Source organism: Dama dama, chromosome 5 (assembly GCF_033118175.1).
Source record: "Dama dama isolate Ldn47 chromosome 5, ASM3311817v1, whole genome shotgun sequence".
NCBI classification, from domain to species: Eukaryota; Metazoa; Chordata; class Mammalia; order Artiodactyla; family Cervidae; genus Dama; species Dama dama.
This window is the reverse complement of record NC_083685.1, coordinates 42728677-42746247: the sequence shown is the minus strand read 5'-3', so window position 1 is coordinate 42746247 and position 17571 is coordinate 42728677. Positions and strand designations below refer to the sequence as shown.

Here is a 17571-nt window from a genome sequence, read left to right as displayed (position 1 = left end):
GAGAACAATAGAAGCCATGGTAAATTATTTCTTGAAAAATGAATGGTAGTTCACCAGAAGTGAAGTGCGTGGAAGAAGGGAATTTTCAGAGGGACCAAAAGAAGCAAAGGCTCGGAGGCTTGAAATAACTACTTATTCAGGATATTGGAGCATGGAATAATAAGGTTTGCAGGAAGAGATGAAAATGAGTGTTGGATGTCTATGAATCTCCCCTTTTTTCCTTTAGACCTCATATGCCAGTTATAATTGGTGGGTGACCGGATTAGTTGATTAGCTAAACACCACATCAGGTAAATACAGAAAGCTTTCCCTTCTCCCATCTACCTCTGACCTTCTCTTCATTGACTTCTATTGATTTTGAGCCTCCTTTAATTTGTTATAGCATATTTGCAGTACACCATTCGTCCACCTCCATCTAAGAAGGCAGGTCTGATAGTCCTTAGGGACCTGTTCAAAGAGGGACATGTTATCAAGCTAAGGAGTGAAGAGTTTATTCACCAGTGGGGATGGAGCCTTTTTTTTTTTTTCCATTCTCTTAGGAGTGTCTTTCATAGAGCAGAAGTTTTTAATTTTTATGAAGTTCATTTCATCAATTTTTTCTTTTATGGATGTGTCATATATAAAAACTTGGGCTTCCCAGGTGGCACAATGGTAAAGAATCCACCTGCCAAAGCAGCAGATGCAAGAGACGTGGGTTCAATCCCTGGAGTAGAGAAGATCATCTGGAGTAGGAAAGGGCAACCCACTCCAGTATTCTTGCCTGGAAAATTTCCTGGACAGAGGAGCCTGGTGGACTGGTCCATGGAGTTGCACGAAGTTGGTCACAATTGAGTGACTGAGCGTACACACATATCTAAAGATCTTTGCCTTACTCAAGGCTGCAAAGATTCTCTTCTATGTAGTCTTCTAGAATTTTTAAATTTCATAGATTTTAAAATCTATGAAGCATTTTGAGTTAAATTTTGTACAAGGTATGAGACAAGGGTCAAGGTTCACTTTTTTTACATATGGATGCACAGTCGAAAAGACGATCCTTTCTCCATTAAATTACCTTTGCATCTTTGTTAGAAAGTCAGTTAAACATATTTGTGTAGATCCACTTCTGTTCCATTGATCTATGTGGAAACCAATGTCCTGTTTTGATTATTACAGTTTTATAATAAATCAGTGTGGCCTTTCAGATTTGTTCTGAAAAGAACTGTGAAAACAGTTGTTTTGACTATCATAGGTCCTTTGCACTTCCATATACGTTTTAGGATCAGCTTGTCCTGCAAAAGAAAAGGATGCTGGAATTTTGATAGGCATTGTATGACTCTCTCGATTAATGTGTGTAGAATTCACTTAATGATACTGAGTCCCCTGACTAATGAAAAAAAATCTCTCAACTGATATCTCTTCTTTAATTTTTCTCAGCAATATTTTATAGTTTTTAGTATATAGGCTTTGCACATATTTGGTCAGATTTATCTCTATATATTGCTGGTTTTGATAACCAGCAAATAACAGTAAACTGTTATTCGTTTACTTTCCATTTCCGATTTATTGTTTCTAGTGTATGGAAATACTTTGTATGTGTGTACTTTACCCTGTCAGCTTTCTAAACTCACTTATTAGTTCCAGTAGGTTTAGTCTACAGTCTTTCAGATTTTCTACATTGACAGTCTTTTCATCTGTAAATAGACTGTTTCACTTCTTCCTTTCCACTTACGAATGCCTTTCATTTTCTTGCCTTATTGTACTTACTGAAACCCCCAGTACAGTGTTGAGCCAAAGTGGTTGGAGTAGACATCCTTATCCTTGTATTGTTCTTGATTTTAGGAGAAAATATCTGTTTTTCAAAATTAAATATGATACTAGCTGTAGTTTTTCCATAGATGACCTTACTAGGTTGAGGATACTAATTTCTATTCGTAGTTTTCTGAGAGTATTTTTTAAATCAGAATGAATATTGGATTATTTTTTCCAAATGCATTTTCTACATTTTTTTGAGATGATCAGGTTTTCTTTTTCATTTTTAGTTTTTTAATAGCGAGATTTATATAGATTACTTTTCAAATGTTAAACTTGCCATTTTCGAATAAACTCCTCTTGATCATAATGTATTATCTTTTTAACATACCATTTAATTTTGATTATCTAAAATGTCTGTTTAAAATTTTAATGTCTGTGTTCATAAACCCTTTGTAAAAATTTTTTTTCCCTAGTGTCTTTGTCTCGTTTGGTGTCAAGATATGCTGACCTCAGAATTACTTAGATAGTATTTTGTCCTCTTCAGGTTTCTGGAAGATGTTTGTGTAGAATTGATATTTCTTCCTTAAATGTTTGGTGAATTTACTAGTGAAGACAGTTCAACCTAGAGCTTTCTTTGTGGAAGATTTAAACTGTAAATTCAGTTCCTTTAATAGATAAGAAGTTAGTCAGTACTTTGTTTACCCAAGACATACCCTTCGCAGATCTCATGTACATATGGAGTTCTCTCTGCGGCTTTCTCTCCTGTTCTTTGTCCTGCCAATTCTAGTTTACTTGGTTTCCACTGAGTCTCAGCTTCATCTCCTTAAATCAGAGAATCTGCTGCTCTTTGCCTGCAGTTTTCCTCCCTGTTTTCTGGCATGAATTGTCGCTCCGGTCACTAGGCTGGGGCAGGCATAGTGCTCACTGCATTTGTTTCATGTCTGTCATTATCATTACCTGATTTCTTGCACCTGGCAAACCACTGTTTTGTCTTTTTGGTGTGTCAGGTGGAAAAATGGACCATGTTACTTTATCTTGAGCATGAGCAGAAGTCCTATTCAATTTGCCCTACTTTTTAATCTTAAACACAAATACCTTATTCCCACTATAACTGTTCTTTGACCTCATCAAGACCTGTATTCTTTGAACTCTTCATTTTCTTTCATTTCCTTAACTCTTTTGCAGCTTTTTTTTTTTTTTTTTTTTTCCCTTATACAGCCTATAACAGTTTCCCCATTGATTCATCCGCTCTTTTGTTATTAATCGTAATGTGACCATGCCCCTGCTTTTCTGGAGCACATACTCAATGACACCTTTTCCATAGCTTGCTTTTACAGCTCTCATACCCATCTGTTCAGTAGCCATAGATAAAAACCTCCTGGATAAATGCCACCACAGTTTCTAGTCTAACTCATGACTAGTGAGTAATTGGGCTGGGATTTGAACCCAGGCAGTCTAGCTTGAACCCAGTGTTTTATGTTCTTTTCTATCTGGCAAAGACACTTGCTTGAATGAAAAATTATAGGCCTGTTTCCCTTATGCACACAGAAACTAAAATCCTAAATAAAATATTAATAAATTGAATCCATCAATGATCTATGTGGAAGAGCTGAGAATAGCCAGAAGAGTTCTAAAGAACATCAAGGTGGGAAATTTTATTTTATCAACTATTAAGACTTATTATAAAAATCCAGTTATTAAATCCAACTCTTTGCAACCCCATGGACTATAGACAGCCAGGCCCCTCTGTCCATGGGATTTTCCAGGCAAGAATACTGGAGTGGGTTGCCATTTCCTTCTCCAGGGGATCTTCCTATCCAGAAATCAAACTTGCGTCTCCTGCATTGACAGGTGTATTGTTTACCACTGAGCCACCTGAGAAGCCCCTATTATACTGTTAGATAGATAAATACATAGATCAGCTAGCACAGAAACAGATGCATACATCCACAAACACTTGTTGTCTGAAAGAACAGGCAATACAAATCAGTGGGAGAGGGATAGGCTGTTGAACAAATGGTGCTAGGATAGTTGGCTATCTAAATGGGAAAGAAAAAATAATATCTCTCGCACACCATATTAAAAAATTATTGGTTTAAGGAATACATTCTCTTTAAACTTTCAGAAAAAAAGTTAAGAGGGTGTCTTTATGATCTCAGGATCGTAGACTTCTTCAGCAAACATTTTTGACTGAAAGGAAAATATATATGATTAGACTGCATTAGAAGTAAAACCTTGGATATCACAAGAAATATCATCAATATCATGACTGCCTCAGCCACAGGGAGGGAGAATATATTTAAAATAAATATAATGAAGAGTTGATTACCATCCACAATTTAAAAAGGTCTTTCATGAACAAAAATCCATTCACGCTAATAGAAAAATGGTAAAGAATAGGACAGATTATTTACAAAAAATAAAACCTGATGAGGTACTAAAAATACAAAAATGTCAATCTCATCAGTAATCCAGAAAATGCAAACTAGAAAGTGAAATAAGTGCTTGTTGAATGAAGGAAATGGTAGATTCACATTACAGTAAAATTTCCTCCAGTTTAAAGCAGTCTATGAAGACTGTTTTCCCTCATTGATACATAATTGACTTCTTAACCTATTTTACTTCCTGAGATGTCAGATTTGGTATTTTTTCTTACTTAAAACCTTATAAAAAAGTAGTAGCTTGTATTACTACTGGAGACCAGACTCTAATTTTAGTGCCATGTGTCAGGTAACTCTTAAAAACTCTGAGGAGAACAATAAAAAGGAATAATTCTTTTTAAACTTAATAAAAGTTAAAAATGGTTTAAATTGTTAATACTTTGTAATTACTTATTCCTTTATCAGAATAATGTCTTATGCGTGTGCATGCTCATTTGTGTACTATACTATGCAGCTCCATGGACTGTAGCCCACAAGACTCCTCTGTCCGTGGAATTCTTCAGGCAAGAATACTGGAGTGGGTTGCCATTTTCTTTTCCAACATACATGTCATGTTTCTTCACTAAATTATGTATGCTTTCTAGGAAGGAACTATTATCTGAAGTTAACAGTGTAGAATGTGTACATTTTGTGTGTGTACTTTATATATATATATTAATTTATATATAGTTAATATGTGTGTGCATATATATGTATATTTGCTTTTGTGTAACATGCAAGAAAGTAGAGAAAACAAATATAAAGCTTAGAGGATTATTACAAAGCTCAAAACTCATATAATCATAACCCAGGCCAAAAAACAGAACATTGCTAGCACCCCAGATGACCACTTGTGATTATACCCATTTCCTGCTCCCCAAAGATGAAGATACTATCTGTAATTTTACACTGTAAAAACGTTTTGCTTGTGATTGAAATTTATGTAAATGGAGTCATAAACTATGTTTCCTTCTGCGTTTGGTGTCTTTCGTTTAATATTATGTTTTTGAGATTTCTTCATATGCTTCCATGTAGATGTAGTATACTCATTTTCATTACTGTAGAATATTATAGTTTATAAATTTATCATTTTTATCCATTCTTTTGATAGATAGTTGCAGAGATTTCCAGTTTGGGGGCCATTGAGAATAATGCTGTTGTCAATGTTTTCTGTCCTATGTTAAGAACTGACTCATTGGAAAATACCCTGATGTTGGGAAAGATTGAGGGCAGGAGAAGGGGATGACAGAGGATGAGATAGTTGGAGGGCATCACTGACTCGATGGACATGAGTTAGAGTAAGCTCTGAGAGTTGGGGATGGACAGGGAAGCCTGTTGTGCTGCAGTTCACAGGGTCACAAAGAGTGGGACACGGTTGAGCAACTGAACTTGGGTAGTATAGTCGTTTTCACAGTACTGAGTCTTCTAATCCAAGAACATGGTATATCTCTCTGTCAACTCGAATCAGTCTTTGAGTTCTTTCATCATTCTTACAGTTTTTTGAGTACAGATCTTTTACCTCCTTAGGTAGATTTATTCCTAGGTATTTTATTCTTTCACTGCAGTGATAATTGGGATTATTTCCTTAATTTCTGTTTTTGATCTTTTGTTATTAGTGTACAGGAATGCGAGATATTTCTGTGCATTAATTTTGTATTCAGTTTTACCAAATTCATTGATTAGCTCTAGTGGTTTTCTAGTGCATCTTTAGGATTTTCTGTGTATTGTATCATGTCATCTGGAAACAGTGACAGTTTTTCTTCCTAGATCTTCATTTCACATAGAATTGATTTTTATGAATAATGGTTTGTTCTTTTCCACGAGCATATCTAGCTGACCTGGAACCACTGACAAAAAAATTGTGCTCCCCTCTTTATTGCTCTGACGTGCCCTTTGATCACAGCTCAAGTGCTCATATATGTATGGTTATATTTCTGGATCTTGTATTCTCTTTCATAGGTTAGTTTTCTTTATATAACTATCACACAGTCTAAATGCCAATAACTTTTTAGTAAATCTTGATCTCTGGTTGAACAAGTCCTCCCTCCTTGTTCTTCTTTCACAAAATATTGTTTTTCTCATTGCATCTCCACCTATATTTTTATTTTTTATGTTTTTTATGGGTAGAGCATCGTGTTATTTTAATTTGCTTTTCCCTAATGCACAATGCTTATTGTTTTCCAGTAATTCCCTAATGTTCAACTAATACATGCTTATTTTCCATCTCTATATATTATTCTAAAAGATGGCTACACATAGTCCTATTTATTTTAATTTGGAGTGTCTGTTTTCTAACTGTGGACTTTTTTCTGGTTCTTTGAGTACTTTGCATGCAAACCATTCTCCAGTTATGTGCTTTGAAAAGGTATTCTCATAGTCAGAGGTTTGTCTTTCCAATCTTTAAACATTGTCCTTCACAGAGTAAGCAGTTTACATTTAATAAAGTCCATATGAGAATATTTTTTTTCTTTCATGGGTTGTGCTGCTTGTGTTGTATATGAAAACGAATTGTCAAAGTATAGCTTATGTAGATTTTCTAAGTTTTCCACTATAATTTTGGTAGTTTCATATTTTGTATTTAAGACAATGAAGGATTTTTAATGAATTTCTAAGATGCAGAGTTTGTGTCTTTACTTTCTTATGGTCCTCCGTTTGTATCCTCCTCATTTGTTGATGATGACTAAAGACTTAAAAGTCTGTATTTTCTGTGTTAATGTGCTTTTTACTCCTTTGACCAAGGTCAAGTTGTCTGAGTTTGTGTGGGTATACTAGTGGGCTGTCTATTCTGTCCCATTTATCTTTGTTTTTATTTGTTTAAAATACTATACTCTCTTGATTATTTTAGCTTTCTAGAAAATCTTGAAATCAAAAAGTGTGAGTTCATCAAATTCATCAGTATTGTCTTGACTGCTCAATGTAATGTTTAAATCAAGTTTGTCCATATCTACAAAATAACTTGCTGAGATTTTTATTGGGATTGTATTGGTCTTTAAATCAATTTAAGAGGAATTGACATGTAAATATTGTGGTTTTTGGTGATTAACAAGGAATATATCTCAATTGATTTTTTTATTGCTTTCAGGAATGCTTCATATCTTTTTTCTTTAAAAGAAAATTGTTCAATTTATTGAAAAAATGAAAGAATCAGTCCATCCATTTTCCTCTGCCTCCCTCTACCCCCACCCTCCACTTCTTACAGTCACCAGTCTGTTCCCTGTATCTGTGAGCTGGTTTCTTTCTTTTCATTTAATATTTGTCTTTCTTATTTATTTAACTTCATAATACTCTGAAGATCCATTCATATTGTCACAAATGGCAAGGCTGCTTTCTTTTTTATGGCTAAGCAATATTCCATTGTATGTATACCACAATTTCTTTATCCAACAGTCGAAATTTAGGTTGTTTCCGTATCTTGGCTATTGTAAATAATGCTGCAGTGAACACGTGATGCATATCTTTTCAAATTACTGTTTTCATTTTCTTTAGATAAATACTCAGAAATGGAATTGCTGGGTCATACTGTAGTTCTACTTTTAATTTTTTGAGGAACTAAAACCTCCAGACCTTGATAGTTGTACCAATTTACATTTACATTTACATTTCTACCAATAATACACATCTCCACATCTTCACCAACACTTGTTAATTCTTGTTTTTTTTTTTTTTTTTTTTTTTTTATAATAGCCATTCTAGTGGGAATGAGGTGATATCTTATTGTGGTTTAATTTGCATTTTCTTGATGGTTAGTGATGTTGAATATCTTTTCATGTCTGTTGGTCATCTGTTTGCTTTGGGAAAATGTCTATTCAGGTCTTCCGCCCATTTTTAATTCAGTTTTGTCTTTTTTTTTTTGGCTATTGATTTGTGTGAGGTTGTTTGTATATTTTGGATATGTTCCCATTATCAGGTATATGATTTGCAGTTATTTGCTCTCGTTGATTAGGCTGCCTTTTCATTTTATTGATAGCTTTCTTTGCTATGCAGGTGCTTTTTCCTAAGAAGTTTCAAATGAAACTGCATTTTCACAATGATTCAGTTCAGAATACTTTTCAATTTGTTCTGTCATCCATCCTGAGACCAATAGATTATTGAAAAGTAATTTCTTACATAACGGAGATTTTTCCGATATTTTTTGTCTCTCGATTCTGGCCTAATTTTGCTATTATCAGGTAATGTACTTTCTTTGGCTTTGCAGGGGAGCAAAAATAAGTTTCCTGTACCCTTGTAGATTGTTGCCTGTGACCGCCTATTGTAAAAGACAGATAATAGGAGAAAACAAACAAGTTTAATAACGTGTTTACCTTCTGTATACATTAGTGACCCAGAAAAACAGAAAGACTCCTTTAAATACCGAAGCTACAGTGTTAAATAACATCTTCAGATAAAGACAAAAGAAGATGTTGGAAAAGAGGGTGAGTGGTTACAACAAGTTACCAAGAAAAGCACAGTAAACAAGAGTAAAATTGTTATGCAGATTTAAGTCATTACCTTGGTCTTCTCCAGTGGCTCAGATGGTGAAGAATCTGCCTGCAGTGCAAAAGACCTGGATTCGATCCCTGGGTAGGGAAGACACCCCTGGGGAAGGGAATGGCCGCTCACTCCAGCATTCTTGCCTGGAGAATTCCATGGATAGAGGAACCTGTCAGGCTGCAGTCTATAGGGTCACAAAGAATCGGACACAACTGAGCAACTAACACTTTCAGGGCTTCCCTCTGGCTCAGACAGTGAACAATCTACTTGCCATGCATGAGAACCGGATTTGACCCCTGGGTTGGGAAGATCCCTTGAAGAAGGAAATGTCTGCCCACCCCAGTATTCTTGCCTGGAGAATTCCACATTCAGTAAAGAGCCTGTCAAACTGCAGTATATAGGGTCACAAAGAATCGTACATGACTGAGAAATTAACACTTTCTCTTTCTGGTAAAAAGAGGGGGACGTGCTTACAAATGGAGTTTTTCCTCATAAATGTGAATATCTTTAACAAAAGAGTAACTTCTACTCAATTTTTCAAAGCTTTTCCTACTCTGTTTCTTAAGAATTATCAGCCTAAAATACTTCTTATACCAAAGAGATGTATTTTAGGGTGGTATATTCTCTTCAGCTTAAGTCTTTTGAAAGTTAAGATTTACTCTTATTTGAAATTTTAGTTTTTCTTCCTTTTTTAACTGAAGTCTAGTTGCTGCACAATATTATGTAAGTTATGGGTGTACATTATAGTGATTTGCAATTTTTAAAGGTTATATTCTGTTTATAAAGTATTGACTATATTCTCCATGTTATACAATATATTCTTGTAGCTTTTTTGTACCTAAGGCTTTATACCTCTTACTCCCCTACCCAGTATTGCCTCCCCCTCTTCTCACTGGTAACCACAAATTTGTTCTCTATATCTGTGAGTCTGCTTCTATTAGATTATATTCACTCATTTGTTGTATGTTTTAGATTCCACATGTAAGTGATATCATACAACAGTTGTCTTCTGACTTATTTCACTTTGCATAATGATCTCCAATTCCATCCATATTGCTGCAGATGACAAAATTGCTCTCTTTTTATGGCAGAGTTGTATTCTATCTTCTTTATCTATTCACCCATTAATAGACACTTAGGTTGTTTCTATATATCTTGGCAATTGCAAATAATGCATGTTATGAATATTGGGGTGCATGTATGTTTTCAAATTAGTGTTTTTGTTTTTTTATGGATATGCATCCCCAGGAGTGGAATTGCTGGGTCACACAGTAGTTCTATTTTTAGTTTTTTGAGAAGCCTTTATACTGTGTTTTTTTTTACCTTTTTTCTTTTTACAGTGACTGCAACAATTTAACATTCTCACCAACAGGGTAAGAGGGCTTTCTTTTCTCCACATCCTCATCAACATTTGTTATCTGCATTCTTTTTGATGATAGTCATTCTGACAGGTGTGAGGTGATCTCAGTGTGGTTTTGATTTGCATTCACTGATAATTAGTGATGTTGAGCATCTTTTTATGTGCCTATTGGCCATCTACATTTCCTCTTTGGAAAAAACATGTGTTCGTTATTTAAGCCCACTTTTTAATCACGTTGTTTTTTGATGTTGAGTTGTTTGAGCTGTCATACATGTTGGATATTAATCCCTTAATAGTCATATGATTTGTAAATATTATCTCCCACCTCGTCGATTGTCTTTTCATTTTTGCCCTTGCTGGGCAAAAGCTTTTAAGTTCAGTAAGCTCTCATTAATTTATTTTTGGTTTTATTTCCTTGCCTTAGCAGACATATCCAAAACAATATCTCTTCAGTTTATGTCAACTGTGTTCTGTCTGACTTTGATCTCCTTTAGAAGTTTTATGGCTCCCAGTCTTACATTTAGGTCTTTAATCCGTTTTGAGTTTATTTTTGTATATGGTGTCAAGAGATGTTCTAATTTTGTTCTTTTACATGTAGCTTTCCAGTTTTCCCAGCACCATTTATTGAAGCAACTGTCTCTTCTCTCTCGTGTAGTCTTACCTCCTTTGTCCTAGGTTAAGTGAACGTAAGAGGATGAGTTTACTTCTGGGCTCTCCATCCTGTCGCGTTGCTCTGTCATCTGCTTTTGTGTAGCACGCTATTGTAACTTTGTAGTATAGTCTGAAGTCAGGGATCATGATTCCTTACCTCTGTTCTTCTTTGTCAAGATTGTTTTTGCTAGTCAGAATCTTTTGTGTTTCCATGCAAAATTTAAAATTATTTGTTCTAGGCCTATGAAGAATGCCACTGGCCTTTTGATAGGGATTGCATTGAATCTGTAGATTGTCTTGAGTAGTATGGTGATTTTAATAATATTGACTCTTCCAATCCAGCTTCATAGTATATCTTTCTATATATTCATGTCTTCAGTTTCTTTCCTCGGTGTCATATAGTTTTTAGGATACAGGTTTTTTTTATTCCTACTTTATTATTTTTGATATAATGGTCAGTAGTTCAGTCACTCAGTCATGTACAACTCTTTGCAACCCCATGGACCGCAGCATGACAGGCCTCCCTGTCCATCGCCAACTTCCGGAGTTTACTCAAACTCATGTCCATTGAGTCAGTGATGCCATCCAACTATCTCATCCTCTGTCGTCCCCTTCTCCTCCCGCCATCAATCTTTTCCAGCATCAGGGTCTTCTCCAGTGAGTCAGTTCTTATTTATCAGGTGGCCAAAGTATTGGAGTTTTAGCTTCAGCATCAGTCCTTCCAATGAATATTCAGGACTGATTTCCTTTAGGATGGACTGGTTGGATCTCCTTGCAATCCAAAGGACTTTCAAGAGTCTTCTTCAACACCACAGTTCAAAAACATCGATTCTTTGGCACTCAGCTTTCTTTATAGTCCAACTCTCACATCTGTACATGACTACTGGAAAAACCATAACTTTGACTAGATGGACCTTTGTTGGCAAAGTAATGTCTCTGCTTTTTAATATGCTGTCTAGGTTGGTCATAACTTTTCTTCCCAGGAGCAAGTGTCTTAATTTCATGGTGGCAGTCACCATCTGCAGTGATTTTGGAGCCCCCCAAAAATTAAGTCTGCCACCGTTTCCCCATCTATTTGTCATGAAATGATGGGACCGGATGCCATGATCTTAGTTTTCTGAATGTTGATTTTTAAGCCAGCTTTTTCACTCTCCTCTTTCACTTTCATCAAGAGGCTCGTTAGTTCTTCTCCACTTTCTGCCATAAGGGTGGTGTCATCTGCATATCTGAGGTTATTGATATTTCTCCAGGCAATCCTGATTCCAGCTTGTGCATCTTCCAGCCCAGCGTTTCTCATGATGTACTCTGCATGTAAGTTAAATAAGCAGGGTGACAATATACAGCCTTGACGGACTCCTTTCCCGATTTGGAACAGTCTGTTGTTCCATGTCCAGTTCTCACTGTTGCTTACTGACCCGCATACAGATATCTCAGGAGGTAGGTCAGGTGGTCTGGTATTCCTATTTCTTTAAGAATTTTCCAGAGCTTGTTGTGGTCCACACAATCAAAGGCTTTGGCATAGGCAATAAAGCAGAAATAGAGGTTTTTCTGGAATTTTCTTGCTTTTTTGATGATCCAACGGATGTTGGCAATTTGATCTCTGGTTCCTAATGGTAAATGGGATTGTTTCCTTAATTTCTTTTTCTGATACTTTGTTTTTAGTGTATAGAAATGTAACAAATTTCTGTATATTACTTTTATATCTGGCAGCTTTACCAGATTCATCAATGAATCCTGGTAGTTTTCTGGTGGCATCTTTAGGATTTTCTATATATAGTATCATGTCATTTACAAACAGTGACAGTTTTATTACTTTTCCAATTTGGACTCCTGTTATTTATTTTTCTTCTCTGATTGCTGTGGCCAGGACTTCCAAAACTATGTTGAATAAAAGTGGCAAGAATGCCTGATCTTAGAGGAAGTGCTATAAGCTTTTCAATGTTGAATGTGATGTTAGCCATGGGTTTGCCATGTATGACCTTTATTGGGTTGAAGTATGTTTTCTGTATGGCTAGTTTTTGAGGATTTTTTATCGTAAATGGATGTTGAATTTTGTTGAAATGTTTTTCTACATCTATTGTGTTGATCACATGGTTTTTATTCTTCAGTTTGTTAATGTGGTGTATCACATTGATTTTTGTGGATATTGAAGCACCCTTGGGATGAATCCTACCTAAATATTCAAAAACTCGAGACTTACTCTTTCGTCAGCAAATTATCAGTTTTAAATGTTCCATGTGATCTTGAAAGAATGAGTTTTGTATATTTGTTGGGTGCTGTGTTCTGTTGTGGGGCTTCCCATATAGCACAGTGGTAAAGAATCAGCCTGCGAATGCAGGAGATGCAAGAGAGCTGGTTCAATTCCTGAGTCGGGAAGGAGGAGGAAATGGCAACCTACTCCAGTGTTCTTGTCTGGAAAATTCTGTGGACAGAGGAGTCTGGTGTGCTACAGTCCATGGAGTTGCAAAGAGTCAGACATGAGTGAGAGACAGAGCACACATATGCACACAGGTTCTATTGTGGGCTTCCTAGGTGTTGTGGTAAAGAATCCTCCTTCCAGTCCTGGAGATGAGGGGATATGCACGTTCAATCCCTGGGCTGGGAAGATCCCCTGGAGGAGTAAATGGCAGCCCACTCCAGTATTCTTGCCTGGATAATCCCATGGACAGTGAAGCCTGGTAGGCTGCAGTCTGTGGGGTCAAAGGGTTGGATATGACTGAGTGACTGAGCGTGCATGCATGCATGTTCTATTGTGTATTGCTTTTCTTGCTTCAAATAAAAATATTACCTTGTAGTTTCCGAGAATCCTTGGCTCTTCTGGACCTTCTTTTCCATTGTGTCTTGCCTATTCCTGTTTAATTTGGATGCTTTGTCTTGCAGTTTCTCCTCTGTCCTGAAAGAGAATTTCAGCAGTTTTTAACTTCTAAAGAAGTATAGTTTAGCTTTATCTCTCCAACTCCTTTCACTTCTAGTAGCAGGAATAAAAAAATAAATGTGGAAAATACTTTTTCTTGACTTCTAAGAATCTGAAGAGCAAGCCCAGAGAGACTGAGAATTAAAACTTTCAGAATCAGAGAAATTTGTTCTTTATAGCTGTTCTTTTCCCCATTGATAGTAATTATTTGACTTAGGTGATAGTATATCTAAATTCTAAAATGATGTCTTCAGATTGATTTATTTTGAACAGCAGTGGAGACTAACAGTTTTGCGTTGGATATATCAAATAATATCTACTTTATTTCTGTCTTTCAAAGTTGAACATTACAAATTGGTTTTTCTTTTTGTTTCAGACCAAAGACTAAATGAAACGCTTAGGCGGTATCAAACGGAAAATATTTTGAAATATTCAACCATACAGGTATGTAAATTAAATTGGGGTCTAACAAATTAAGTTCAAATTTTGTTGTAAATATATCTGTATTTGACAAGTGTAGAATAAATGCTACTTAGGATTATTCCATGTGAAGTTGCCTATAGTACTTGAAAATTTTTCTTACAACTCTGATTCTTGTAAGGAAGCAAAATTGTTTTTGTTTAATGACTATAAATTCTTTGACCATAGAAATTGCCATTTTCCCCACCAGAGTTGGAGCTTACAATATATGTATATGGTGTTAAAATGTCAGAATTGTAAAATGAGAATTCATTAGACTTTTGAAACATCTTAAAATTGTTTTTAGGATACATCCAGTTTTAAACTTTAACTCTCAATTCTCATAAATTTAATAGAAGCATGAACTAACTCAGAATAAGAAATAATACATGGCATTATTTTAATTTTTTTCTTAGGTATACATTTTTATTTAAATATTGTATTAATTTTTTTTTGACCAATAAAATATACTTACTGGTACAGTCTGAGTTATAGGATATTAAAAGAAAAATAGCTCCTAGGTTAAATGGTTGCTGTGTACTGAATCAGTAAAGAAATATTTTGCTTTTGACATAAATAAATCTTATAATTAAAACTGCAATTGCTTTTAAGGTATTAAAAGGAAGTTGTTTTTTTAAGATACTGGGTGATAGAAAATCTCATAATGCCTCTAAATTTTGCTCAGATTCTTAGGTTCTTTTACTTCTGCTTGATGTCATATGGAAATATCCCTGAAGGGAGGATTCAAACAAAAGATTGATTTTAAAGCTTGAGTAAACCTCTGAGTATGGAATTGCACCCTATCTCCTGGAATCTGTGGCTGACTTGATTACGAAAGATGGTTTTACCAAATAAAATGTTGACTCTAGATAGCTCTTTATGTGCACCTGCACTGTGTACTGTTAAGTTTTTTTTGCTTGTTTTTGGCTGCACTGATCTTCATTGCTTTGCAAGGGCTTTCTCTAGTTGTGGTGAGCAGGAGCTACTCTTTGTTGCTATATGTGGTCTTCTCATGGCAGTGGCTTCTCATTGCAAAGCACAGGCTTTAGGCGTTTAAGCTTCAGTATTGTAGCATGTGGGCTCAGGAGTTGTGATGTGCGGGCCCTAGAGCTGGCAGCTTTCAGCAGTTGTGGCACATGGGCTTAGTTGCTTGTGCATCAGCAGGCAGATTTTGATCCACTGTGTCACCATGGAAGTCTACATATCCTGTGATTATAATTAATTAAAGCTGACAGTAACATACTAAGTAGGGACAAGTTTTCCCTTACTTAATAGAGTACTCTTTAGTGAAATTATGTAGCTCCTTTAATTCTTTGAAGGTGCATGTCCCTCTCTTGTTGGGGTCCTTTAATGGACCGGAACCTGGTAGTACGGAGTCGATGATAAGAAAGTAAAAGAGAGAAAGAGGTTGATATTCCCTGGTTTATGCAGAGGACCAATAAAGCCCTTGACACAGGACTTGTATCACTCACGAAGGCACCAGGCGCCCTCTCTAGGGGGTGAAGGCATAAAGTGCCTTCTCGAGGGTCTTAGAAGCCCGGGCAGGAAAGTGAGCATGACAGGTCTCCATGCTCCAGAGAATCAGCCAGAAAAAGAGAGATAGAAACAAAAAAAGACCCGGGGACCTAAGCTCTGATGGAGCAAAGGTGCTTTAATGATTTTTCTATGAGTATATATAGGCTGTGGTACAAGAAACTTCTTTCGGGAATGATAGAGATCAGAAAACCAAACATACAACAACCGTTACCAAGGGAACAAGGGGTAATGTTAGTCACAAGGTCAGGAGACAATCCATATTTCAAGAAGGGGGAACGAGACTAAACAGTTTTGTCCTAAAGAGAATGTTTACTAAAGGATACCCAAGCCTGCCTCACACATGACCTCAGTCCCTGGGAGCAGCGTGCTGTTCCGCTTGAAGAGGGACAAAGGACTCATGAGAGACCACACGTAGGAATCCTCCCGTCAAACATTCCCTGACACTCTTACATGTACTACTCTCGTCAGTCTTACAGTCAAATCTTGATTTTTATTTCTTATTTTTCATATTAGTATATTGTTACTGCCTAAGATTGCTTTGCACAGTATGCCTTCTCTTCAGAACATGTTGCTATCTCAAGACTCCAGTCCCCATGGGTCTTGCCTTTCACTACATACTTTGTATTAGTGAGTGGGAGTGATAGGGAGCTTGAGAGGGAGTTTAATTTGCTTTCTAGCATAAAGGTCCATATCCTTGGCCATATGCAGTGTACCTTTGGGGATTTTTCACCCCAGAAGCATTATTCTGGTTTCTGATAAAATACTCAGGAGGAGTTTTCTTTTGTAGTTGTTGGTTTTTTTGTTTTGTTTTTGCTTTCTGTTTGTTTTGTAGTGAAGGAAGAGAGAGGTAAGAGTTAACTGTTCATTATCAAAGAGTAAATGGGACCCAGGTGCACTGGCTCAGATCTCGTCCCTGTAATTTTAGTTGTCACTACTAGCAACAGAAATTCTTCATAAATTTTTTTGCCCATTTTGTTCAGCTGCATTTCCCAAGTTTCTAGAATAATTTTTGTTATGTACTCAATAAATATCCGTTGAATTAATGGAAGAACTATATCCTTCCTCTTCTTCCTTCCTACCTACTCTTCTTCCAACATTGTGTGAGCTCTGTTGCCAGATACAGTGAAAGTGGAGATGTAAAAAGTCATGATCAGCTTGAGAAATATAAATAGTTCATGCTTTTTGTTCTATTTTTAAAGGTAAAAATCCTGGTGAACTGTCCTTTTTTCTCATACTAGGTACTGTAAAATTGCTAGGACTTGTGTTAATGGACATATTTTTGCGAAACCCTTTTTCCAATATTGAAAAAACCTGCAGTAGTTTGATATTTCTTATATTTTAAGTTGATACTTCAAGGATAATTTTTATAGGAACTGTATTATAAGTGATAGTTAAAATTCTTTTGTACTGTTACCACATAATGATCATTTAGACTTCTTTTGGATCAAAATAAGTTCTGTGAATTGCCTTAAGATTTTTTTATATAACATTGTTTCTTGAGAAAATACAGGATATAATACCTTTATAATAAATAGTAATACTTAAATTCTGTGGATTTAAATGGAAAGTCTTCCAGTGTCTTTATTAGGTTATATATTCAATATATTTGGTTCATAATACCTTCATAATTTATTCTTTAAAAAAACTTTTCCCTTATAATTTTATATAACTTTCTAAAGATATTATCATTTGTATTTGTACTGGAGTTATGGTTGATTTACAGTGTTGTTAGTTTCAAATACAGCAAAATGATTCAGTTATACATAAACATATATCTATTCTTTTTCAGATTCCTATCCCATATAGGTTATTATGAGATAGTGAGTAGAGTTCCCTGTGCTTTACAGTTGGTGCTTGTTGACTGCCTATGTATAGTACCATATATATGTTAATCCCAAACTCCTAATTTATGCCTCTCACCACCTTTCCCGTTTGATAGCCATAAGTTGGGTTTTGACATCTGTTTCTCTTTTGTGAATAAGTTCATTTGTATTATCTTTTTAGATTCTGCATATAAGTTATATCATGTG

General features: G+C 35.7%; 1 protein-coding gene across 3 annotated transcripts in view; it reads left to right on the top strand.

Moving 5' to 3' along the window:
* Positions 1-17571, top strand: part of SCLT1 (sodium channel and clathrin linker 1) — a 232551-nt gene that overhangs the window by 2168 nt on the left and 212812 nt on the right. For all 3 annotated transcript variants that reach the window (XM_061142351.1, XM_061142350.1, XM_061142349.1), the window contains exon 2: positions 13923-13990. In XM_061142351.1, the coding sequence (XP_060998334.1) occupies positions 13923-13990 (68 nt within the window). The remainder of the gene's footprint in view (positions 1-13922; positions 13991-17571) is intronic.